At 48.1% G+C, this 27,136-nt stretch overlaps 1 protein-coding gene across 7 annotated transcripts in view; it reads right to left on the reverse strand.

The window, feature by feature from the left end:
* The window catches only part of TRIO (trio Rho guanine nucleotide exchange factor), a 363,545-nt gene that overhangs the window by 38,362 nt on the left and 298,047 nt on the right, over positions 1 to 27,136 (reverse strand). For all 7 annotated transcript variants that reach the window (XM_059878913.1, XM_059878914.1, XM_024981340.2 and 4 more), the window contains 3 exons: positions 7,342 to 7,634; positions 5,653 to 5,823; positions 2,980 to 3,075 (listed from right to left, as the gene is read on the reverse strand). In XM_059878913.1, coding sequence (XP_059734896.1) covers positions 2,980 to 3,075; positions 5,653 to 5,823; positions 7,342 to 7,634 — 560 coding nt within the window. The remainder of the gene's footprint in view (positions 1 to 2,979; positions 3,076 to 5,652; positions 5,824 to 7,341; positions 7,635 to 27,136) is intronic.

Genomic DNA, 27,136 nt, shown 5'->3' on the forward strand with positions numbered 1-27,136 from the left:
TGCACACACGGCTTTGGGGGGCTAACAATTCAGTGTTTCAATCTGATTGCAAAGTAACGACAGCCTAAGAGATCGCCCGCAGGAAAACAAATGCGGGGTGACATGGCTCCCGTGAGCCGTGCAGGAGTAACTCAGAGTCATGGGGAGCAGATGGCGAGAAGGAGGGTGTTCAGATGATTCACCAGCAGTTTTATCGGCAAAAGCAGTTCTCATTTGAGGATTAGTCACAGGAAACCAAGGCAGAGCTATGTTTCCCTTGAGCCAGAAAAAGAGGGCGGAGTCTAGATTACATTCCATGGAGAATGAAGGAGCAGCGAGTCCACCGTAAAAAGCACAAATGTGGTTCTTCAATGGGGAGGGAAGGCACAAGTTGAGTGCTCGGGTGGAGGGAGCTCGGCTGGAGCTTATCAAACAGCACTCTGTTTACAAACCCCACCTTCCAGCTGAGAGGTGGAAGCAGACAGTAGGAGAATCTGAACCTACATCTCTGATTCCAAACTCACGCCCTCTCCACCCTGCCAACAGCTTTATGCCCATTCACTTCGAAGAGTTGTGAGTAGTAGAAATAACTCAACTTCAACCGATAGAGTTTAATTCTTCAAAACTAAAAAGGGGTAATAAACCATTACGAGCTGAGAGACACGCATAGAACTTCTCTTCATCTGAATTTATGACACATCAACCTCAACCCACTCACAATGGAATCCCTTCAAACAGCTGCAGAACAATGACTAGCAGGTTGACAGAGTGCTGTCTCATAACATTCCTTGGGAGAACAATTTCAATTAGACAAGCATGACTTTAATGATCCTATAACTGTTGTGTATAAATGGCTGTTTCTAAAATGTTTAGGGATGCCTGAAAACTCAATTCAGTATTATTTGAGCATCTTTTTAGACCATTAATCAACTTGTTTCTCAAACAGACAGCCAGGATGTGGCTAAGCTCCATTCATACTGACATGATCCCAAATTTCTGACCAAGTGGAGTTAAGTTCTTGACTTCTCTACCAAGTCCTTGTAGTCTTTCTGTCTAATGGCCTGTCTAACCTCAAAGCTCACCACCACCCGGCTGGGGGTGGGGGCCAATACCTGTCAGTCTGGATTCTGGATGTAATTTCCATTTGACCGAAACAACCAGCCTCATCAGCAGCTGCTTAGGGGTGGGTGGGAGAAGAAACTGGAGTGTGTATATATATATATATATATATATATATATATATATACACATATATATATATGAACATAGTACCTAGTTAGTACTAGCTTTGGAAGATAAATTTCTAACTTTAAAGAAGTATAGTTAGCCCATGAACAATGCAGGGTTTGGGACACTGGTCCTCTGTATGTGGTCCCTCAGTATCTGCGGTTCCACGTCTGTGGATTAACCCACTGCACACTATGCTGTCTCTAGTATTCACTGTTGAACTTCTTCATAAGTGGACCTGTGAAATCCAAACTTGGGCTATTTAAGGGTCAACTGTATTTCCTTTTATCTAGCAATTCCAGTGCTAAAAATTTACCCTATAAGTATACTTACATGTAATTATAATCACACATGTAATTAGCATGAATATTTATGCAAAAATAAATGCTGCAGTCCATGGGGTCACAAAGAGTCGGACACGACTGCGTGACTGAACAATTAACAGAAATGAAAATTAAAAACGATAAATCTATACACACACACACATATATATAATGAATTTACTTAAATAAATTATAGTAAACCTCTGTCCCTTATCAGCTGGTCAAGTTTTTACACACTCTGTGTGCCTTGGTTTTCTCGTCTGTAAAATGAGAATATGGCAGTGTGTGCCCCACTCATAGAGCTGTTGAGGGGAGTACACAGAGAGAACGTTGGGAGGGAAGCATATCAAACTGCTCCACAGTGGTTACTCTGGAGAATGGAGTGTGGGAGAGGCTGCGGGCTCTTATTTTAGGAGTGGTGAGTTTTAAAAGATGTAGTAAGGTAGTAGGTATACGAGTCTAAAGAGCTGTTACCATTACTGGTTTTTCTATTTCACAGGAAAACTTAAGAAACAGAAATCTACTGATTTGAATCAGTCAGAAACAATGCATACCTAACTTCAAAGAATCAACATCCGATTTGGGGCTTTTATTAAATGAAGCCATGCTGACCCACTAGGGACAATGGGTCACTAAGAGAATAAAGCCCTGACACAGCAACACAAACCCTTCTCCCTCCTACACTGCAGACCCCAGTGAAGGATCGCAGAGGCAGCCAGAGACCCCCAGTGGCACCTGCGATACCAACGACCCACGAGAATGGGACTGACCACACTGGCTATGACGATGCCAGCACTGCAGACCATGTGGGTCAGGAAAGGGCTGACCATGGCTCCTGGGAGGTCCCTCTAAGCCCCTGGAATGTCCTGCCTGATGAAGTCTGTCTACCTGGGGGTTCTGGCCTCAGATAGACAATCTATATACTCACTGAGTGACTTCTGGTGGGGGCTTTGGGTCATGTGCTATCTTGATCTCCAGAGGAGCAGGGGATGGGGTGAGCCATGTGAGGGGTCAACCTTGTGTATGTGATGGAGCCCAAATAAAAACTCTGACCACCGAGGCTGGAGAGTGGGGTTGGGGGGGTGGGGTGGGCGGTGGTGGCCCTGGTTGGTGTTACCCTGCAGGTATCATTACACACAGTGCGACACTGGGAGAGGCTAGCACTGGGCACGTAACTCCATGGGGAAAGGACAAGGGTGGCCTGAACGTGAGCGTCCCGGACCTGCCCCTGTACATCTTCCCTGGCTGACCTTCACCTCCATCCTTTCACAGGAATGAACTGCAACCGTGGCTTCGCTAAGTTCTGTGAGTCTTCAAGCCAATTACTGAACCTGAGGATCCGTCCTGCAGACTAGAGACCCACCTGTGAGGTCACCCCCCTCCACCCCCGCACCCCAATGCTCCATGAGCCACGTCCAGCCCTGAGGCCTGAGCCCCTAGGAAATCTTACCATCTTGCTTTTCACGAGTTCCTCGATTGCACTGACAAGCTCGGCTGCGCTCGGTGTTTCGGAGCTGGTGGGGCGGACTAATAACCGAGAAGAGGCCTAGAGAGGAAGTTGAGAAAAAGAGAGGGGGGAGGGGGATGCCTCATGTTAGTCACTGGACAGACGGAAAATTCTCCTGCAAGCTCAGCCTCTTTTTAAAAGTAATTCCAGACCAAAAGACCACGAGTTTGTCTTTGTTTGCATTTATTTAAAGCCATCTTTTAAAATTTACAATATTCTGACATGAAACACTAAATAAGACCTGTCTGGGATACATGTGGAAAGCAGACAGAGTCTGGTTTTAATCTGCAGCCATGTCCCATCAGAATGTTTCTCAAAGAGGTGACTGGGCATGGGGGAGGATTCTAACTCTTTTTTCAACTGCTGGCTAGGCTACTGGCTAAGGAGGGAAAGACGGAGATCAACAGAAGAGTGACAGGCTTAAGGGCTAGTGAATGAATCCTTCAAGGAATCGGGAACCAAAAACAGGATACTAAAAATGGCTCTACTGTGCGGATGGGGTTCAAAGAAAGAAGGAAGGAAAGCAAAGGAGCCGGGAGCACTGGCCAGACAGGGAGGAGGGGGACAAGCTCACCATTTTCTGTGCCATCCATTTCCCCAGATTAGTGCAGAGGACAGGAGCTCTGTGGCCTCACAAGCTATCGGATGCCATTTACGGCTAGAGTCGGGGTGTACAGGGCGGACAGGTAAGGGGTCTGCGGGAGGGGCTACTGAGCTCAAGTTTCAGTAATTAGCAAACACGCTGTGTTTGCGGATTACTCGCACCGTTAATTTACTGGAAACTAGAGAGGGGTGTAATATGAACCTTGCTTCATATTAAGGACAGCAGAGATGCATGCAACACACGGCTAGCTGTCCTAACGATGCATGGCTCACGGCAGACACATACGGATCTAAACGTTTACAACGAGGCAGTTACAATGTGGATCCAGATATGCACTTGGCAAAACAAATGTTGGCTTGGTCTAATGAAATCTGGAAGATGAGGTGAAGAAAAGAAGGGAAAAAAAATTCAAATGGAGAGGTAAGGAAACTGAGCCAGAACAGACACAGAACACAAGTCAACATAATGCTGCAGTGAAAGTTTACAAAAAGAGAGAACAGAACAAAACAAAATATTAGTCACAAGATAATATACTCTCTGGGAACATCACTATCGATTTTTGTAAAAGAAGAACTTCTATGGATAATACCCAATGAGGTCATACAATAACCAGAAAGTGATTTTAGCAATTCAGAAGAATATAGTGCCATCCACACTTTAAATGGAGAAAAACACCCTCCTGGTTTGGTGAATAGGCCAAGCAGGCCTGGTACCTCACTGTTTGGCTAACCATTCTGATTTACCCAATTTTAGTTTTCTGCCTTCAGAAAGGTATGGCTTAGAATGCTACGAAACCACTGAGGAGCTCTCAGAGCCCTGCTGCCTGGCGGTGGGTTTGTTCTGGGCAGTGAGAGGTGAGCTCCTCTCATCTCAGGCCACCCTACCCCTCTGCAGCATGGGGTCTGCACCTCGGATGACCCCCAGACTTGGGACTCAAAGCCAAGCTACATTCCTCTGCTAAGACCCACTGCGCGCTGAGAGCCCTGGCAGAGTAGGCGGCAGAGTTCTAAAGAGGAGGGGCCTGAGGTTAAGACTGACGTGTGATCACCCTCGGCCTCAGGGCCGTCAATCACTGGGCTGGGCGGAGCCTGGGTCAGCACCCACGGGCCATCCAGCGAGTGGTGACCGTGTTAGTACGGAGGAGGGAATCAGGGAAGGAAAAAAGTGAAGACGGGGGAAGACTGATGAAAACGTCTGTTTTATTCAGAAAACTTGGTTTCTGCCAAAAAAAAAAAAAAAATCACCAGTAATGACTTCATAGCGTGGTTTTCAACACCTGCCAGTTTGGAGAAGCAGGCTGGGCTGGAACGCCAGAGGATGTACAAGCCAGTTATCAGGTTTCCTTCTTGATATTTTAGGGTTCTACCGCTGGGAGGCACAAAGTAATTTTAGATCCTGTAAGAACTCAGGAAAACCCAGAAAGCAAAAAATAAAGGTTTACTTGGCCCGAATACATCCAAAGAGGAGACTCGTGACCTTGAACTGACTCCTGAGCTTTGACAAACTCCGGTTTGATCCAGATGTTGGCCGTGTTGGAAAAAAGGGACTGGAGAGCCATACGGTCTCATCTGAAAACCACACCTGCGTGCAGAGACACCTGACACAGAGAATCAGCTGGGCTCGTGTGTGTTTGGGACGAAACCACGCACGCAGGCAGGACAGTGATTTCTCTGACTGTCCACTCAGGGGTCCTGGTCAGGACAGTGAGAAAAATTAAAATGACTTGAAAGGTAGCAATTAGGAAAACATCCATTAAAAATGCACTGAAGGTACTTATGCAAGCCCACTTGTAGGGGAGACTGCGCGTGTTCCTACAGCCTAGTCTAAACGCACGGCCTATGTTATCTATGCTTGGGGGGGCGAAGGCAGGCAGAATTCGGCCTGGAAAACCAGCACGTGTTCCAGACGCCTTTTCACAGCCTGGGTTGCTCTCTATGTCCGGCTCTGAGGCTGGGGCACAGGAGCAAACCGCTGGGCCCTCTCCTGACTTGGGGTGGCCACGGCCCCCTTACCTTGTCGTCCTGGGAGTCTGGCTGGAGCAGGCTGTGCTGCTGGATGGCCATGGGTGGCGGCAGGGGCACGGCGTCGGCCCCCTCCTCCCCTTCTTCCTCTCCGCAGCTCTGCATGCCCGAAGATGAGGACTTGGAAAGCGTGCCACTGCTCAGGCCCTCGTTCCGGCCTCTCTGAAAGCAGACCCACATTCGCCCGTGAAAACCTGGCCCTGAGTATCAGTGTCCGGGCATAGAAACTGAGCCCTTGGGGGTTAACGGGAGATGGAAACTGACAGCAGAAACCAGGCACAAGCCCCTTCCAACCCTGATGGGAACTCTGATTCCTGAAAGTGCGCCAGCTCCGTCACCAGCCAGCTGGACGAGGGAAGGGCCGGGAGTGTCTGCAAAGGGACTGCCAATGTCAACCGTTAGGCTCTGAACACGTCTCATCTTCAAGAGGCCAATTTTAAAGAAAAGTTAAAAAATGTGAACCATCACCCTCTGTTTTCTCTGGTCTCGTATTTCACTTTTTTGTTACTTTTTGCTCAAGTAAAACTCACTGAAATCATGAGAGCATAAAGAAAAATACAATTCAAGGTGTATTTTAAGAATGTAGTTCATTCATTTTTCCCTAGTCTTACTTTTATAAAAAACTTCAGTTTTTTACTTCTATTAGGAGGACCCAGTATATTAAACAGATAGATGAGGACATAAATGAATCATACGCTCCAGTGAAAACCCACGGCAAAAACAGGCCCAGGAGAAAAGCAGCAGAAACCACACATCTGCAAAATAAATTAAACGATACCAATCTTGTCCTCCTCCCCCATTCTCTCTGCCTTTGTCTTTCTGAGTCCGTGGGGAACCGGGGGGATGAGGATCCTCATTAAAAACTCTGAGGGCCCCTCACTAACACCACATTACTGAAGACCCATCTTGGGGATCATGAAAAAATTCCATTCCTTACAGTATAATTTTAAGGTCCCTCCTCTCCAAAGGAAATTAAAAATAATTCCTGGTTGGCCTACATACATCTATCTTTGATGACATGGGAATAATGCAGTGTTTACTACTGGCTTAACAAAATAATTGGATGTTTTCTACTCAGGACAAGAGGTCAGTATGAATATACATGAATATGGGGGCAGGTCTGGTAGTGGAAATACTGGAGGATGCAGGCTTTCCCCAGTCCTTCCAAGTCTAAAATTGGTGCTTCCCTGCTGTGGAGAAGGAAATGGCAACCCACTGCAGTATTCTGGCCTGGAGAATTCCATGGACAGAGGGGCCTGGTGGGCTACAGTCCATGGGGTCTCAAAGAGTCGGACAGGACTGAGCGACTATCCCTCACTCACTACATGGCTGAGGGCTAACCCAGAGACTGCTTAGATCGTCTGCATCCCCAGGGTCGGGGGTGGGGGGGGGGGACGCACCCCAGGCTTTGCCTGTGATGGAGGTGGCGGAGAGGCTGGGGCAGCAGGGCACCACTTTCTCCTGGAGCAGGCAGGGGGTGCCCCCACACCTGGGGAGGGGGGCTCTCAGTCCTCTGATCTCTTGATCAGAGGCCACATGTGGATCCCGGGCCCCAGCACACTGCTGAATGCATTTTGTGGGGCTCTGACACCGGTTCTTTCCGGAAACACCCGGAAAACCACCGGAGGAGGGTTATTCGCTGGGCCCAGGGCTCGCAGGGGAGACGCCGCAGACCCTGACCTCTTCCACGGTCTCGTCCTGCGGGGTGGCCGCGCTGTCGTCCGAGTCCTTCTGCGAGCCGGCGTCGGCGCTCTTGCGGACCTCGCGGCTCTTCTTGTGCTTGTGCGCCAGCTTCTTCACGTGCCCATCCGCCTTGCCGCTGCTCAGCCGCCGCACGGGGCTTGTCAGCCACTTACGCAGCGTGTTGCCCGGGCGCTTGGGGCCCGGCGAGCTCTGCGCCCCTACCATGTGGGGCTGGAGGGAGGCCACGGAGGCGGGCGGGCTGGCGTCGTTGCTGGAGACGGACAGTGAGTCTGCGAGTGAGAGAGAGAAGCCAATGTGACTGGCGGCCTGGTAAAGAAGCCGCCTGCAGTGCGGGAGACCTGGGTTTGATCCCGGGGTTGGGAAGATCCCCTGGAGAATGGAACAGGGCTACCCATTCCAGCATGCTTGGGCTTCCCTGGTGGCTCAGATGGTAAAGAATCCGCCTGCAATGAGGGAGACCTGGGTTCGATCCCGGGGTTGGGAAGATCCTCTGGAGATGAGAACCAGGTAGCCACTCCAGTATTCTTGGGCTTCCATGGTGGCTCAGATGGTAAAGAATCCACCTGCAACGCAGGAGACCTGGGTTCGATCCCAGGGTTGGGAAGATCCCCTGGAGAAGGGAAAGGCTACCCACTCCAGTATTCAGGCCTGGAGAATTCCATGGACTGTATAGTCCCTGGGGTTGCAAAGAGTTGGACATGACTGAGTGACTTTCATTTTTCACTTTCAAAGCCTCTGGAGGTCCCGCTCGGTGCCACTGGGTCCACTGGTGCGGCACCGCCCAACAGAACGCCAAGTTCAGTGACCTCTGGGAGCCGTGCCCCTGATTCTGCCCTGGGGGTGGGGGTGTTGGAGGAGATCCAACCCGCGGGTTCACTGATCAAATGGTTCCCGAACTTGAATTTTGCCAGAGATCATTTTTCTCCACGTGTACTGTGCCCCCCCCCACCCCCTGCAAAACCTGAGTCACCCATGCTGACAATCAGCATCAGTGCTGCATAGACTCATAATGTCACTATTGCTTAAAATATCACAGACATCGGAGGACACACTGTTTGAATTATTTTCACCTATTTTCTTGACAGACAAGAACCAAGAGAAAGAAGGGCGTAAAGAAGAATTTAAAGGAAATTAAAGACTAATCCTGGTGGACAAATATATTAGTTTGACTCACTCCCACTGAATAAAAGTACCACTCAATAAATAAAGTGGAGGCACACCTCAGGGGTGTTGTGGGCTTGATTTCAGAGCACTGCCATAAAGAAAATACTACAATAAAGTTAGTCACATGAATTTTTGGTTCCCCCCAAATTAGACTGTTCAAGTGTCCAATAGTACTGTCTAAAAACTGCATATAGTTTAACTAAAAAATACTTTACAGCTAAAAAAATGCTAACCATCATCTGAATCTTCAAGTCAGTCATAATCTTTTTGCTGGCAGAGGGTTTGAAAATTGCAAGAATCAACAAAATGTGACACACAGACATGAAGTGAGCAAATGCCGTTGGCAGAATGGCTCCCACAGACGCGCCCAATAGAGTTGCCACAAACCATCAATTAGTTTAAAAAGCAGGTTCTGTGAAGCGGAAAAAAAAAAATGCAATAAAATGCAATATGCTTGAATGTATTAATATGTATATGTATGTGCATGTATGACTCAGCCTGCATGTGACCTGGTAAATCATCATTGTGACAAACAGCACCCTTCTAGAAAGCTCGCTGTGAAAGGGTAAAAGCTGGCTGGTCCCGCTTGTTTCCAGCCGTGAAACACGAATGTGCAGCCCCTGCTCTCAGCCTCAACACAGTTCCTTTGAGGTGCTGGAGTTGATACCAACAACCATGAACAAAAACAACACATTTAAAAAAGAAATAACTTCAAATAACCAAGATGTTACTTGAAAATATACCCCAATGAACATCCTCATGGGATTTGAAAAAATTAAATACAGTCAACCCTGAACTGATCGCTTTTGCTGTCGAACAAACTTAGGTAAAAGCCGACACTCAATAGCTCTGTGCAGTGACAGGAGATGTGACTTCACACACAGAAAGCCAGTGACCTGGGAGACCTGTCGGCCCTGTCCTGAGCCCTGGACTCTGGGAGGACACCCCCACCCTGAAATGGAATAAAACGCCTCTCTTTAGGGACCAGAATGAGGATGATCATTTACTTTGCGTGTCGTTTTCTTCCAGTCTTTCGAAGTCTTAAAAACAATCTTTAAAAGATGATTTGATACAGACACGTGTTTGAGCTGTATTTACCTCTGCGGCCCTGGAGACCCCCATGTGCCACAGATACAGAAGGGGGTTAATTCCTCCCAATCCCGTGATTACACGCACAAGAGTCGATAGCAGTTTCACACTCGCCCGGGCGAGACAGCGGTGTCCGCCTCAGCCCCGTCCCTGCTTGGTCGAGCCTCGCAGGCAGAGAGGGTATAATCTTTTGTAAACAGATGATGTGCTTCAAGCAGGATTGCTCATTCTTAAAAATCTACATTTTCGCAGAGGCGACTTCAGCTCAGAACTAATCGATATAGCGTTCTGTTTAAGAGAAAATCCTTTCTCCCTCTGTGTGGGAGTACATGTGTCTGAACCCGCCTGCCAATGCACGACACTCGGGTTTGATGCATATATTTTTATTTATTTTTATGTTAAGTGTGACTGAAACGTTCCCATGTCAGCCTCGTGCTCCTCAGGCGCCACAGGGACGAGGCAGGAGAACCAGGCCATCAAGCTGACCCCACGCCTGCAGTCAGAGTTTCCTGGGGACTTTCTCAGGGGCTGACACAGGACAAAGGGTCCCTGCTCTTGGGGACTCCTGTACTGTGACAACAGGGAGACCAGGGAAGGGGAGGGCTTGGACGATCCATGTGTCAGGTGATACTTGATTCAGCTGAAGTGTTTCTAAGTACTAAACATTACACTAACAAGACACTGGGCTGGCCCCAGTAGGTGCAAACATGTTTCACCGTCGTTGACTGTGCTGGGACTCAGAGCCGAGCCTGGTACTTGCCACTGGATGGAGATGAACAAACCCACCTGGGTTTATTAAATAAATTTCACCCCGGGGACCCGCCTGAAGTGCTTTCAATGATCACACAACTGTCATTCAGGCAAAACTGTGACCCTTCATGCTATAAGCGAGTACAAACCCTGGAAGAGTGAGAAGAAGGGGAATCAAGTAGAGGGGTCACGGAAGCCTTCCTGCAAGAGGCAGCACTGAAGCTGGCCTTTGGAGCTGGGCCTGAATAACACATTACGAGCTCACAAGGACGGAAGCTCCCAGGGGGTGTGGGCCTTGTCTGACTTGGCCCCTCAGGTGTGCCCAGGGCCTGGCACAGTGCCGGCTGTATAGGAGGCACCTCACAGGGACCGGAAACAACAGAAATTCCAGCCCAAAGAAACAGCGATGCTGATTCACAGCCTTATGTTCCCTCAGCTGAGCAACCGCACCAGACAGAGAACCGTGAAGGTGGAAGGGCCTCCCCAACACGTGGTGAGCATCCTGACGGAGCTCCGTCATGCCCCAGGAGCCGAGGGAGGCAGGGAAAGCAGAGGCTGACTCACCAAATGAAACCAAATCGACTGCAGGCCTTAACATTCATCAGCAGAACACCCACACCTTAGAAGTGATGGGAGAGCATATGTATAGAGAGAGGGATATATACATCTCACCTACTAGGCTCCTCCATCCATGGGATTCTCCAGGCAAGAATACTGAAGTGGGTTGCCATTTCCTTCTCCAGGGGATCTTCCCAACCCAGGGATCGAACCCAGTTCTCCTGCGTTACAGGCAGAGGCTTTAAAGTTCATATATGTATCTGAACATCTGAAGTTCATATATGTATCTGAATCACCCGAAACTAAGACAACATTGTAAATCATCTATGTAAATCAACGAAAAAATAAATACTAAAAAGAAAATAAACAGAAGTGATGGGGACACCACCTAAGCCAACAAACGGAACTTCCATGTGTTTCTGTGCCTAAAAGACAGCACTTGGGGATACGTGGCGCGGGAGCAACGCAGCACACGATTCGAATTTTCATGCAGGTGTTGCTGGTTGTAAAAATGGTTCAAAGAGAAAAACAGAGATGTCACTTCTGAGCGTCTCTATGTAGGCTCAGCTGCACAGGATGGTTCGCTGCACTTTGAGCAGTAGTTTCAAAAGAGATTTTTTCCCTCAGTTAGCAGGTCAAGCACTAGAAACGTGGCTGAGACCTGAGCGGTCGGGCCTAGAGCCAGGAGAAGGCAGAGCTGTCCAAGGTCCGAGCTCACCAGTGCCCCGATGAATCGTGTTCCCAGGGAGCAGAGGTGCTCTTCTCGAGCTGCTATTTGTTATCACTTAATGACATTATTTCACTTAACTGCAATATTTATGACTCAGAAATATGCTAACAGCGGTTTACAAACTAAGAAGGAAATTTTGCTGTTTTAAAAATTTTACCTTGGAAAATGATTTCGTTTCAGAAACCTGAAAATGTGGAGGGAAAGTTTCTTCACCTGTCTCTAAGATTAGCAGGTATTTCTTCTTGTGCAGGTCTGGTTAATGAGTCATAATTCAGGTGATTAGCAATGAAAAAATAACCCCAAAGTAGAACAAACAGATAAATTCCTTCCCTCTCCAGTTTGTTTTTAACAATAATATTTAATTCTTTACACTGTTGGACACACAAACCCATTGATTTGGGCAAAACTGAGTCTCTTAAGTTGAAAAGAAAAAAACCAGTAAATCTTATTTTTTTCTTTTCAACTAGAGACTCATTTTGCCCAGATCAATGGATTTTAACAGTCCATTTACAAGCTCTTTACCAGACTGTGACATATGCATAAATCAGGAATTTAAAAACACTTAAAAATTACTTAAATCAATCATTAATGCTATGCTAAGTCGCTTAAGTCGTGTCTGACTCTGTGCGACCCCATGGACAGCAGCCCACCAGGATCCTCTGTCCACGGGATTCTCTAGGCAAGAATACCGGATGGGTTGCCATTTATAGAAGGAAATAAAAGTGAACGTTGTCAGTCGTGTCCAATTCTTTGTGACCCCATGGACTATATAGTCCATAGAATTCTCCAGGCCAGAATACTGGAGTGTGTACCCCTTCCCTTCTCTAGGGGATCTTCCCAACCCAGGGATCGAACTGCAGGTGGATTCTTTCCTAGCTAACCCACCAGGGAGAAAGGAAATAAAGGGCCTACTATTTTTCGTCATCTGAAGGACAGATTCTGACCACTAGACCAACTGCTCTGATGCCAACTTTAATAACGTGTCCTAATGGCATCAAGTAGAATTGAGGTCTCCGATGTGACTGAGCATCAGTCACATGACACACAGGTGGTCTCCTTGGGAGGCCCCTAATGGCTGGATTGCACACAGGTGCCTCCCCCCGCTGAGCTCCCAGTGGCTGGACACACTGTGTCAGAAGGCCCTGGCACAGCACAAGCGCTGCTGGGCAGGCCCCTTCCTCGGAGACCCCTCTCTGCGAGGATTATGGGCGACTCAGGCCAATGACAACAGTCATCTTGGGGAGGAGACCTGTGGCCAGGGCTCCGTGTCTCCCTTGCATGACAGCATTTGTAGCCGGGGGACTGTCAGGCTCAGCGGTAATGAGTTTGCCTGCCAATGCAGGAGATGTGGGTTTGATCCTTGGGTCAGAAAGATGTCCTAGAGAAGAGAATGGCAACCCACTCCAGTATTCTTGCCTGGAGAATCCCATGGACAGAGGAGCCTAACGGGCTACAGTTCATGGGGTCACAAAGAGTCAGACATGACTCAGTGACTAAACAACAACAGCTGTCAGGCAGGACCGTGACCTCAGACTCCAGGAACACACTGGCGGGTGCCGGGTCTGGCTGGTTCACAGCTACGTGCCTAGTTAGCACATCCTTGGGGCCCAATAAGTTTCTGTTTAAAAATTAGTGAGTCAGTGCATCGATTACCAGCTGAAGGCTATTTCCCCGCTTGAACTCTCTGACAGCTGTCGCTGACCCCCGTGAATGGTGACGTCCAGACATGGTGCTCTATCCCACCAGCTCTGAGACGAGCTACAGGTCACACCTGTTGACTGTGGTCCAGCTCCCGAGTTTGTGAACTGTGTGCTTTTCCGGCCTGTGCTATGTGGTGCTTCACTGTGGTGTGGAGTCAGGCCCGTGAGCGTGTGCTGAGGGCAGGGGGCATACCAACACCCCTGCCGCCACACCCATGGTGTGGGCGTGGGGGCAGGAGAAGGATGTGGAACTGAACTCGCCTGAGAAGTATGATGGAAAACATGTTACTCAAAGAAACCGTACCGTTCCTGTTTCCATCTTCAGTCCCTGTGGCTTGCCTTCCCCTCAACTTCTACTTTCTTGGAAGAAAAAAAAAAAGACTCAATACTCAGTACTGCTGCCTCTCCACCCTGTCACCACATTCCACGTCTACGAGGGTGCCCGTGTTCCTATCACGCCTTGCTGGGGATATGTCTTCCTCTTTCCAGCCTGGGGGAACTCCGATGATTCAAGGTCCAGGTGGATAATCAGCTGAGGACGAGGATGTCAGAGAGACTCCGGGCTCATCACCGCGTCTGAGTCTGAGCCCGGCTCCTCCCCTCGGCAGCCCTGACCCAGGCCAACATCCTGGCATCTGAATTTCCTCCTCATATGACAGGATTACTTGAGAGAATGGAAATGAATGAGTTCTACAAACTGTAAAGTGCTTTTGCAAACACAAGATGTTGCCATGACAACCTGGTAGCACAGAACCCCCAAGATGACGTGCATGCAAACTCTGAGTCCCCAGAAAAAGGGATTTGGATGAATCATCTTCACATCACAGGCCTAGCACGGTACCTTTGCCAACAAAGGTCCACAGAGTCAAAGTTACAGTTTTTCCACATGCATGGATGTGGGTGATGGACCATAAAGAAGGCTGAGCGCTGAAGAATTGATGCTTTTGAACTGTGGTGTTGGAGAAGACTCTTGAGAGTCCCTTGGACTGCAAGGAGATCCAACCAGTCCACCCTAAAGGAGATCAACCGTGAATATTCACTGGAAGGACTGATGCTGAAGCTGATACTTTGGCTACCTGATGAGAAGGGCCGACTCACTGGAAAAGACCCTGATGCTGGGAAAGATAGAGGGCAGGAGGAGACAGGGAACGACAGAGGATGAGCTGGTTGGATGGCATCACCTAATCAATGGACGTGAGTTTGAGCAAACCCTGGGAGACGGTGAAGGATGGGGAAGACTGATGTGCTGCAGTCCACGAGGTCACAAAGAGTCAGACACGACTGAGCGACTGAAAACAAACCATGGTAATCAGGATATACTCAACATCATCTTTAGATGTATGAAGGGTGACAGGAGCAATCTAGGTGAATTGTTTCATTGTGTTTCCATTTTAAAAAGTAACTTATCCCTCATTAAGAGGACAAGGTAAACTCCAGCCTAAAGAAATACTGTCAGCGTGTCCCAGTTGTTTAGAGAGATGCTTGTGTGTTTACAAGAGGAAGCCGGTTGTGAGCTGCTAAAGCCCTGAGTCGGGAATCAATCAAAGTTTCTTTCTTATTTTGAAGGAAACACAACTCCACAAAGATGGTTCTTTGCTGAAGTCAGAGTTCACCCAAAGTCCATGTCAGATTTCTTCTTAAAATATAGAAAAAAGCTAAAGAGAGGAGGGGCGGGGGGAGCCCTGCCCCCCGGCCCTACATAGGAGAGCTCCAACCCCGGAACGCACACGGCCCCAAGCTGCTGGGAGAAGGGAAACCGTCCTCAAGACCTCCAGTCTTACAGTCAGACATCTGTGATTAATAAAGCCTTTTTTTTTTTAATGTAAGAAAAAAAGGAAAAGGGCCCATATCCTGCTAGCTGCAGACTGAGAAAAGGATCACGTTTCATTTTAACCCTCTCCTTATTTTCACGATGGGAGGAAGGGCGGGCTCCAGGATGTTTCTAAGGATCCCAGAGTACAAACTGGGTGGTCAAGGATGCTGTCACCTGAATTTGAACCGCCAGCTCCCCCCTGCCCCCGCCCCGAGTCTGAACAAGTCACCGACACGCCCTCCTGCCTGCCTTCACTCCCTCCCTCCATGGGCAGAGGTTGCGGCTGCTTTGGTCAGGCGGTATCTCTAGACTTCATGGCCTGCCTTTCCCTTCAAGTGAGACTTCACAGAGTCATGGTCATTCAAAGCAATGGGCAGTGGGTCCAGCCTGTGGCTGGCAGGTACTGGGTGTGGGTCTCTGCCACGTCTCCAGTTTCCTGACAGTGAGGTGAATGTGATTCCTGACCAGGCTGCTGTGGGAAAGGAACACAAATGGTCTTTATCAACATGTGTGTGTGTGTGTGTGTGTGTGTGTGTGTGTGTGTGCGTGTGCGCGTGTATGCACCCAGTTGCTCAGTCTTGTGAGACTCTGTGCAACCCCATGGACTATAGCCCATCGGGCTCCCCTGTCCATGGGATTCTCCAGAAAAGAATACTGGAGAGGGTTGCCATTTCCTTCTCCAAGGGATCTTCCCAAACCAGGGATCGAAGCCGCATCTCCTGCACTGGCAGGCGGATTCTTCACCACTCGTGCCACCCAAACACGAGGCGGTACTCACATTTTTTGCACAGAAGAAGAAACCGCAAAAGACAAGCAAGCAAACAGAAGGCACGGGGGTGCGAGCTGTATGAGGATCCGTCGGAAAGACAAGCTTCCGAGCTGAGAGCAGGAGGAAAGAGCAGCGGGGACAGCAAAGCCTGGCCACTGTCACCGAGGCTCTGCTGCAGTGGGCGCCCCGAGCTCTGCAGCATCAGCCAAAGGCACACACGGGACCATCACCGATCACTGATGACTGTCGAGCTGGTGAGGCACGACCACCACACAGAGGCAGACACGCAACCCTGGGAGGCTTCCCAAGGAAAGCTAGCTCACATTTCAATGTCTCCTTCACCGAGGCTTCTAGAACGATTTTAGCTGGTTAGTTTTAAAGAAAGATAGCCCTGTCTTCCTGTCCATTGTAGGTGCTCCAAAATATCTGTCAAATGAACCACAGGGCGCTGTCTTGATACTAACTCCGTCAGGGACAGCTGAGCTCAGAGCTCGGCAGGCTCCCACAGCAAAGTGCTAACTTACAATTCTGGTTTCAAGGACTTCAGGAGGTATTTATTTAGCAGTTAGTGCGCAGGGCTAGAGAAAGATGAATTTGAGGACACCCCGGGGCCAAAAACAACACCATGAGACCATTTTAGTACAGACTGCACAGGGTCTGAGCAGGTATGCCTGGCCTTCAGGTATGCCGGGCAATCTGGCAGTTTCTCAAACCCCTGTCTTGTTATGAGTTCAATGCAGTTAATCACCCTTTCTTTTATGTAGGAAATTCTTCCACTGCACCGGGAAGGCTGTAATATACATGTGAAAATCAAGTCTATAAACTACTTATAAAGCAAAGGGAAAGTAAGTTGTTAGTTTGTGATGGCTGCTTGGGTTGGTTAAAATATTCTAGCGCAAAATCTTCTGCATAAATGATTGTCATTCTCTATATGTGCTTTTAGAATCAAGGCAACTTTTTTTGGGAATAATAATTGAAAACAGCAACACACTGGAAATCCTCTTGAAGAGCACACAAAAAGCGAGCTCATCCTAAATTACTCTTTCAGATGCTTCGCTCAGGATGTCATCTTCTCTCCATGCTGCAGAGAGATTACAATCACCTGGGCAGCCCGGTGTATTCATTCATGACAACGAAGCGTGCGAAGAGGCGGGGGTGCCCCTGGGAGAACTTCAGGTGACAGGTAGTAACAAGCTGCCTGCTGATACGGTTATACGTTTGGTGGATGAGAATGTAAGAACAAGTATTTTATAATATTTTCCCAAATTTAACTCTCTTTTCTACTTGTGAATAAGTATCTGAAAACTTTTCTTGCTCGACTCCTGCTTTTCCGTTCCGGTCACCTCACTCATCGTCTGTCTACATGAGTCTGTGGTTCTTGATTTGCCCCTCAGCACAATAAAGGTGCACTGGGGCTGAGACACGGGCATGGATTAGATGCTGCGTCCTCCGTGAGTGACCTGCTCCTCTACACACCCCTATGTTCAGGTGGTCCACGGCTACACTCTGGACCATCACTGTCATGGCAAATGCATGTTAACATGGAAACATGTTAACTTCATAAAAAGTTAGAAGCTGTACAGACGCCCTGAGCATGGACGTGGGGTGTCAGTGACTGAAAATGGTGTGTATTTCACTATTCAGAAAATGGTGGCACAAGGGTATTAAAACTCAGGTTTACACATGTCACAAGCTGGTACAGTGGGTCCTCAACGCAAAAATGGGAACTCTGCCTTTGCTTTCAAATGTGAAGCAAACACAGAAAACATGAAGGAGAAAGATAAATTCTCTGCTTTTTTTAAAAAAAAAAGTAATCCCTAGATTTACCAGAGGTCCAGCATAGCATGGCCATGGCTCAGGCTGTAATGAGGAACACATGGTCTCTGCTGTCTGAGAAAATGCACATACATGGCTGGCACACCCACTGTTCTCTGCGCAGCCCCCTTCCACGAACTCACATGGGAGCGCTCACTCCCAGGTTCCCTCCCGGCACCCCCGAGTGCAAGAACACCAGCGAACCACCGGCATCAATTATAACTAGAAACAAAGGGACTCCATCAGAAGCAACTGCTCTACCTTTTTCTTTGTGAAGGCTGAAAGCCAGGGTGTGTGTGCACACAGAGCGGCTGCCCCGTGCAATGCACCAGACTTCGGGATAATCTGTGTCACGAAATGAGAACACCCTCACACCAGCACCTAACGTGAGGGGTAGGAGACACGCAAGGCCTGCCACCTCTAACCAGACAGAACACACGATCGGAACTTGGATGTGCAATTTGTTCCTTGACTCTGAGGAACTCTCTAAATGCTATTTATTCTTAGTGTGGTTTCTGAAAACACCTAAAACATTACATAGGCTTTGGAGAACGTGGCTGTGTCAACAAGTGCAAAACTTCAAGCATTGTTTTGCTTTTAATTTCATTCTTGTGAGGGGAAATGCTAACCTGTCAGAATTTCGGGTCAAAACACAGCTCATTTTAAAGGTTTTCCTGCATTTGAACTGCACCACTTGAACTTCCAAGAAGGAAATGTCAAGAAATTAAGAAGAAAGCAGATGGCATAATCCTCTGCTTGGCTAATCAGATGAACAGGATATTACATATTGCCAAAGTGGAAATCTGAAAACACCAGAGAAAGGAAATGATGGAGGAGGAGTCATTATTGACAGTGGGTAATGGATGAGTTAGTCTGGATCAACGAAAGGAATTTAACACAAAGCTAGTGCACGCAGTAACTTACCACACCCTGAATAAAACGACCTGGCTCCTGTGTGGGGGTCACATGTGTGGGGCCCCTTCCAGGTACTGTGGTGGGCCTGTGGCAGCTGGCTGTTGACCACCAGGATGTTGGCTTCCAGGAAAAACAAAACTTGGGAGCTGCCAGGCTGGTGACCAGAACATGGGGAGACGACAGCTATAGTGCCAGGGGGCACAGTGGCCCCCAGAAGAGACGGAGGGCCTGCAGAAATCCCCCAGCTCTGCTGTGGTGACTTGCTTGCCTGACACCCCTCCCAGGGATGGGTCATGGACAGCCTGGGTCACCTGCTGGCCCGGAGCAGACATCCTCACAGGTTAAAACCACATGGACACGAAACACAATGATGCTCTCAGAATGTCCTCAGATTTGTGCGGGGCTTACTTCTAAGGGGATCCTTCTCGACTGAGGACAAATGCTGGCTTTGTTTGAGAGCGGTTGCTAGCCCATCTCCCTGTCTTCTTGGAATGACGGGGCCGTTTTCTCTCTTTTTAGTTTAATGTGGAGTAGCCCTTGAAATAACATATTTCTAGGGGGAGATGAACAGCAGGAGTTTCCTGCAACCACAACTCTACACTGTCACAAAAGGAAAAGAAATTCCTGAGGGGCTATCTTGCCAGTGAGGGCTGGTGGGGGGCGGTTTGGGCTCATTCCTGACTTCTACACAAGGACAAAAGCAGATGTTTCTAGATATTCTTGCTAGATGAAAGAAAGACCCCTTTCCAAAAAAAAAAAAAAAAAGACATAAAAGTGAGATCAGAAACCACACATAAGTCTTGCAAGCTGTACCTATTTACATCTCTCTCCCTGCACACCCTCCGAGTGGATGGCTCCATCCCCTGGGGACAGGTCTGAAGGGTGAAAGGCTGGTCAGCATCACCCCACAGGGGACACTCCCCAGCCAGCAAGCTGGTCCCCAGTCCACCCCGAGCCCCATGTAGGGCTGCCATGGGGGGAGTTCCGTGGAGTGACTGATGACCAGCCTGGTACCGGTGAGGGCAGAGGCGGGGCAAGATGGCCCTCTGACACCGCACCTGGCTCCACGGCCCCCTCCTACGTGATTCAACAAGACCGGGGCTGCCCCGCGGAGGCACTGCCCGCGACCGCCCTGCCACCCGGGCACCGCCACGCGGGCAATTAATGACATCCTGCTGAGCTCACCCCAGGGGCAGCTTAAATGCTCAGGGACCAGAAAAACTCCGAGGTGTTTCTGTTTGTTCGGCTTTTTAAGGAGGCTGAGGTGCTTTGTGTTCTGGCCCTCTCCCCTCTGCCCCCAAAGTCAAATGGCTGTTCTCTTCAAAAATCTCACTTATACAAAGAAAACATTATTTAAAAAAAAAAAAAGAAATTCTGTGTCCTTCTCAGATTACTTAGTATCTCATATACTGCTGACTTAGGGATAATGAGGTTTTTCTCTGTGATAACATGGTGGGCTCTTGATTCTTAATTTCTTCATTTGGGAAGCTATTTCCAAGGCAACACAGTGTTTATTATTGCCCTGAATAGATAACCATCTTTTAAGGGAACAGAAAGTTAATTTGAGGGAAGTAAGGAATCACATACTGCTGAAGCCATATTCTCTCCATCCCACCTTCGCTCTCAGAGATATTAACACTAACAAGAAACATGGGTGTTTAACCCGCGGGCAAGATCGTTGCTGCTGTCAAAGGCAAAGTGTTAGTAAGTGGAAGACCTAATCTTATTTGAAGGCAGCTGACATGTGGAACTGTATTTGTCGTTATGGATATTGATGCTTTTGGTTAACGTCTTCATATTGTTGAAGAGGATAAGATAACTTGGACTACTTTCTTAAAAAGGAAACTAAAATTACTTTTTAGGGGTCAATTTGCAGATTTTTTAAGTTGAACATGTCTCTAGGTAAAGCCATGGACACGCAGAGATACTCTCCTGCAAAATGCTGTAGAAGAACGTTCTGCAGCTAGGGGTTAAAACAGCATGATTTATTTCAAATGGTGACAGAATCTCTTCATTCATATATAAATCTATTATTATTTTTATTATTTTTAATTAAGAGCAGATGTAGAATGCCAACATGCAAGTCTTTTCCCTACATTCCAGAAAGTGCATGGATTGCATAAGAACACATCTAACCAAAATATGCTATAAACCATGCAAACTCATAAAAGTTTTCTTAGAGCCACATAACTCATTTACACAGCCCTGTACTCATTTTTGTGGAGCATCAGGAAACAGAGCCTGGCCCTGGAACGTTCTGCAATCAGCTTGCCAAGCACTATCACTCTTCACGTCATCTGCTCAGCAGGTTAGCTGAAGTTTCAGTCTCAAGGGATGGAATATTAGTTTAGAAAGAGTTACAGCTGTGGAGAATGAGGACATGGACAATTTCATCCACCTCGCCCCCTAAAACCACAAACCCAGTATCTAGCACATTGTATTCTAGGGTCTGTGATGATTTAGTTCAAAAATCAGAGAACCAAAAAGTCCTAACCAATTAGGAATTCCTTTCACAATTATATTTCAGTAATACCTTTACCAAAAGCAAAATGCTGCTCTAAGTAAAGCTAAGCACTTAAAAATGGGATTAAAATGTTAACCACGCAATCGCGGCTTTCCGCCCAGTTGCATGTGTGTATCCCACACGCAGCACCCACGTCCAAGCACACAGAGGGTCAAGGGTTGCCACCCTACAACTGTATCTCGTTTGATTTTATGATCTCTTGCCTCCTGACTCCCATATAGAAACCAAATGGCCCTGAGTTTTGTATTTTTCGAATTATCATTTCATACTTCCTCGAGGACTGCCCACTCCCGTTCCAGGATGCCACATACTAACACCACCACCACCACAACAACAAAAGCCAAAACACAGAAAGATAACAGCGTCGGGATAACTGTTCTGGGCGTTCGTCACGGCGCCAGCCTGGGAGGTGACAACTCCACCTGTGACGTGTCCCGCTTTTTAAGAATTCCCCGCCCGCCTCGTCCGCGGGCTGTCCTGTTAGCATCTTCCCCACGTGTCTGCCTTATTCAAGCAGCTGAGTAACTGAAAAGGAAGGAAGAAGGGAGGGAGGCCTGGAGCGATTCCAGGAAGGAACAAAGCTGCCTCGGAGACAAAAGGAATGAAAAGGACGCCTCTGCTCTGAACGCCAATTAACGGCACAGATCCCATCCTTGGCTTTAATTAGTGCCCCCTGAGATCCGAGGCAGAGCCCCGACCAGGAGGGAAGGAGAGAGGGTGGGAAACAAGCAAACAGCCTCCTCGGGGCGGGGGTGGAGCTGTGCCCGAGAGAGACAAAGGGACAAACCTTCAATTTCTCCTGCGTCATAATGAGTATGCTCCCTTCGTGCTATTCAAGACTTATTCAGCTTCACAGGTGCTGCTGGCCACTGGGCCACTTCTTAAAATAACCCATCAGCTTTCAGAGATGAAAGAGGAAGGTGGGGTGGCCCTGAGGTGGTGGGGGGTAGAGATGTACTCTGTCTCAGATGTTTCGCAGGGGCTCTATTCTTGGACCCAACTCTGGTCTTTTTGCGATAGATCCATTTTCACGACAGTGTTATCACTGTTAACACGATGAGGCAACAGACACTTCAACTGTGCATCTGAAGAGGGACAGTGGCAAGGACTGAGAGGACATCTTCTAGTCGAATTTTAAAAGCATAAACAAAAGAGTTATCCTTTTTTTTACCCCAAATAAAAAGCCTAAAAAATGTGTCTAAGCATTATCACTGGTTGCCTCTGGCTGCTGCCCCCCCCTTCCCCTGCTCTGCGTTCCACGTGTCTGTGAATTTTCCTTTGTAAACACTTGGCACACACAGCTTCAGAGGGACCCCGACTGTACTACGGGCTGGTACGCTCTGTTCACGTTTGTGTGTTTTTTTATGTGAGAGCTGTAAAAACTGATGAGCAGCATCTGGACTGTGGATTCTCTGGGCAGGAGGAGGAAGGGGGAGCCTTGGAGGATGAATTCCGAGGCTCACAACCAATTCCCTGGTGGGCTGCGCTGGGTTCCCAGCCTTACTCACCACACTGCCTCCAGCACCTGGAAGAGACCCTTCCGGACCAAAGTCATAAATCCGTGTTCCCCATGAAGCTGAGCTGTAGGGATATACTTAGAAAGAGCACAAGGCAAGGCGGGGAGGGTTACAGTGGGGGAGGAGGAGGGGTCTGGTCCTTGTCCATCGAGAGGAAAGCCGTCCAGAACCAGGCAGGGTTGTTTGGTCTGGAGGCTCCTGACCTGGGACCTTCGGGGCACTCCTCAGCCTCTTTTTCACATAAACTTCCAAAAGCTTTAACATTTCAAAACTTTTATATTCACTTTAAAGATGGCCCAACAACTTAAAAGTTTCTTTGCCTTTTGGCTGGAAACACACAAGTATGTGAATTGGGCATGTAATACCAACACTTCTTTCTTTCCCCCTAAAATTGCCCATTGTGAGCTCGGAGGGACAAATACATCTTTGATTAGTGACAAGTGAGAAAACAAATCATTTTATAATTGCGGTTTACTTAAACAGAAAAAACAAAAACCTTTAATGTATTAATAATATTTGGAGAGCATAATAATCATAGCAGCAGCAAGTTTTTTTTTTGGCGGGGGCAGACTGCAGTTGAGCAAGATTAGCAAGGATTTAGCTTGCTGTGGCCTGGGGGGGTGGCGGAGAGTGCGGGCAGCCCAGACAGGAACACTGGTGGTCTGCCATGCACAGTCACACACTACTCCCATTGTATCACCATGCATACCATGTCTTAAACTTGGATTCCTTAAGAAATATTTAAAGAGCAAAAAAGATTTAAGACAGAACTTAGCGTGCACAGTAACTTGTATGAAACGGTCAGTCTTCGTCGTTGGAACAAGATAGCCTTGTGCTGGTGCTTCTGTGGTTTCATTCACTCACGGGAGAAGAGAGTGGGCACTGCTGGCTAACCCCCTGCGTCCCTTCAGAACAGGTTTCACATCCCTGTATGTAGTCTTTGCAAGGTCTGTCCTTTTACTTTATAACAACAAAAACTGCACTGGTGAGAATCCACACTCTGCATCAGAAAAGAACAAAGAATGACCTAAAAGAGAGTTCTAGAAGGATGCTGAGGCACGTGCCTCCCTGCGTACGGGAGTCTGTTTAATGTTAAGGAAGATCACTGCTTCATGTTTCTGCAGCACTGGAATAAGAGTCCACATGTTCTATAAAAGGGCGTATTTCAGAATGAGAACCAACTCAATAGTCCTACTATCTTATCAGTACAACTGGGCTCTCCTGCTGGCGCCCTCGTAAAAGATAATTTATAGTTCTTCTTGACCTCATCTTTTCTTTTTTTCCCTAACACTAGCTTAGCAGGAAAATTCTCAGGGCTTATGGCTGTGTGAGTGATTGGAAAGAGCAACATCTGCAAATAAAATTCCAAGCAAGACTAATTCCCAGGTGGACAAGGAGGAGAACGCCCCACTGAAGATGTCAGAAAGCAGACAAACGGCCTTTCCCAATGCGCTCCAACGAATGAACTGCAAGACTGCTTGTGGGTATAAAGGAAGCTTTGCAATCACTCTCTGATTTATTGGCTATTTTAAAGTTACTCTGGGATTCATTTCTTGGGTATTTCTCAGAACCATTTTTCCCTTCCCAATCTGATACCTATATATGTCCCCCTCATCAACTGAATGAGTGGAATCAGAATGTATTAAAATATCACTCTGATGTAACACGGCATTCAGGAAGTTATCTGGGAATTACTATGAAAGTTGGGAAAGAGATGGACAGTCACATTTCTTCAGGAAAACAAACCAACCAACCACAAAGTAGAGTTTTGCTTTCCCTCTTCTGTCCTTTACTGTGAAGAGATTAGCCTCCTCCCCGGCCCCCACATGAAAATTCTAGAGGACATCTATTTCTTTCCAAATTTGTCAGCTTAAAACTTTTGTGTGACAGCTTGGATAACATCACCTAGAGTTTCCATTATAGTCTGAGAATTATCAGACAAAAATATATCTTGGAGAAACCCAAACTGCAATTGCATAAGATCCTTCTGTATTCACAAAGTTAGTTCAAGAAGGTCTCTGGAGAAGAAGTCCTAAGGACCTAAAACACAGCTAGAGTCCAAATTCCTTCCATAAGAAGAATGCCCCATCTTCTTAAAATCTCAGCAAAATTGCTCATTAAGAGACTTTGGTCTGCACTCTGGGGACGTTTATGAGAGCCGGCACGGGTGCTCTATTGTTATCTCCATTTGCACACAAAGAAACGAAGTTCAGAGACAGAAGGTAACTTACTAGAGTCCCAGAGCTACTTAGGGTGGCTGAGACTTTAAATCCGACTTGTGACAGTGTCGGTTGTTCTTTTCACTGCACAGATGTGATTATTTTCAATAAAGAGATCTCACAAACCACCTACCCCCACCCCTGTGCAGATGCCCAGGGCACAGCCTCACCAATGGACCTGCCCAGTCTGGAGCCATCCAGAAAGAGGCCGTTCTTGAACAGTTTAACAAGCATAAATATGACAAAAGCTATGGTCAGTGACTTAAAAAATGCTTTGATAGCTTTGTGAACCAAAAAATATGAGTATTATCAAACTCCACGTTCCGCACCGACAATTCAACTTTCACACAGCCAAACACCTCCTTTGGGGCCCAGTAAAGATAATTTGGCAGTTTTCCTCTGGCATTTCATGGGCAAACATGTAAACAGTGCCACGTCCCCTTCAGATACTCAAAGCACATTTCTGCACCTCCTCCTTCCCCCGATCGGGCCCCCCTTCCTTGGGTGGGGGGTGTCCCTCTACCTCAGCCCTTGTCCATTAGACACTGAAGTGCCCCGAAGTCTGGCCAGGTGCCCCTGGCTCTCTCCTGCCCTCTGCCCACCCTCTAAGAGCACACATGGTAACAGTGGGTGAAAGAGGGCAGGCAAACATTAAAAGCGCCCTGGGTCAGGGCCAACATTCTCGAAGAAGCCATCCCGGCTAGGGTGCAGCCTGTGAGAAATCCCTTTCCGTGGCTGTACAGTCTGGACAGATGTCAAAGGTTATGTCTGGAAAGCTGGCCTCCTCCGGAGCTTGGCAGGGCGAGAGGGAGACCCACAGACCTAATTCCTTCCCTGGTTTTATTCTTTTGTAGCCTACTGCCTTTTCCTCCAAGTGGCACTTTTCAACTTCTCCAACGACCTTTGCAGGGATCATGCTTTGTTGTCTGGGCTCCAGCTCTGTGTATAAACCGGAGCCGGGCGCACACGCTCCCCTGAAATAAACTGGTGGTTACTGGCAGACCCGTCCCCACATATAACTTTATATTATCATTTGGCTGCAGATCCTAAAGGAAGCAAACAGAGAATCTAAATACACATGCAGGACATCAGAGTAGTCTGAAAAACCCTAAACAAAGTGAAACCTGAAACAGACACATGCCTGTAAGAAGGAGGCAATTAGTGGCACAGATTACTTTAGACTGTTTTATGCCATTTACAAGGGAAAAAAAAAAAAAGACTAATCAAGAGCAATCCTTAGATATGAAGAATAACTGATGACCCGAGAAATCAATCACCACAGCACTGCCCAGAACCCAGCGCCCCGTTTCTCTTCCCTTTCTTAGAAGTCTCCTGCAAAGCTCCCCTATGCAGCCCCTTACAAGGCAGACAACCCATCTCAGTGGTAAAGCGCAGACCCTTTCTGTTTTCAAGCACACCGCCGCCGCCTGACAGAACACAGTTGGGGAGCCACGCGGGCTGCAGGGAGGTAGGTACCTAGGTCCAGGATCCAGTACTTGCAGGTGCCAGGCTGCCCGCCGCCGCGGTAGGCTGTGCTGACGGCTGAAAGTGAGTCCAGCGGATCTACTGGCTTAATTCCGTTCGGCATGGTGTGGCCGGTGCTGACTCGAGGCTACAGGCTCGGGATCCCTGCCCCGCAGCTATGCCTCCTGATGCCGTGGGCAGCAGGACTGGGAGCGGGTGCCCGGGCGCTCAGATGCAATCCAGGAAGGACCGCTCTCTCTGCCTGGCTGCCCTGCACTGCCTAGCCTCGCCGTGGGCTTCACGTGTGGGAAGAGCCAGAAGCCTGGATTACTTTCTACCACAGTCACCCTAATTGGAGCTCAAGGAAAATTCTGAACGCGCGCTGGGAGCCAGATGTTTGTGCTCTCCTACGCAAGCCAGAGCTGCGATTTCCTGACTTTGGGAGATAGATGGCAAGTGACGGCTGCCCTCCCCTCCCCGGGCCCCGACTTGGGCTTTGTGTGCCTCTCAACGGAGGGCCGCGCTGAGACGCACAGCAAACAGGGCCTTCTGATGTGACTTGATAACAGAAAGAAACGTAATTCGGTCTGCAGCCAACTGGTTACATCACTGGGCTGCAACGCACTCCTTGCTTATTAGAAACATCTCTTCATTCTTCCTCACCAGAAAGCAGCCACACGAGTGAAAAGAAATAGCCTGACTTGAGATCTGTAAAAGGCGTTCTTAGGAAAGCATCTTAAAAGC

This window comes from Bos taurus, chromosome 20, assembly GCF_002263795.3.
Source record: "Bos taurus isolate L1 Dominette 01449 registration number 42190680 breed Hereford chromosome 20, ARS-UCD2.0, whole genome shotgun sequence".
NCBI classification, from domain to species: Eukaryota; Metazoa; Chordata; class Mammalia; order Artiodactyla; family Bovidae; genus Bos; species Bos taurus.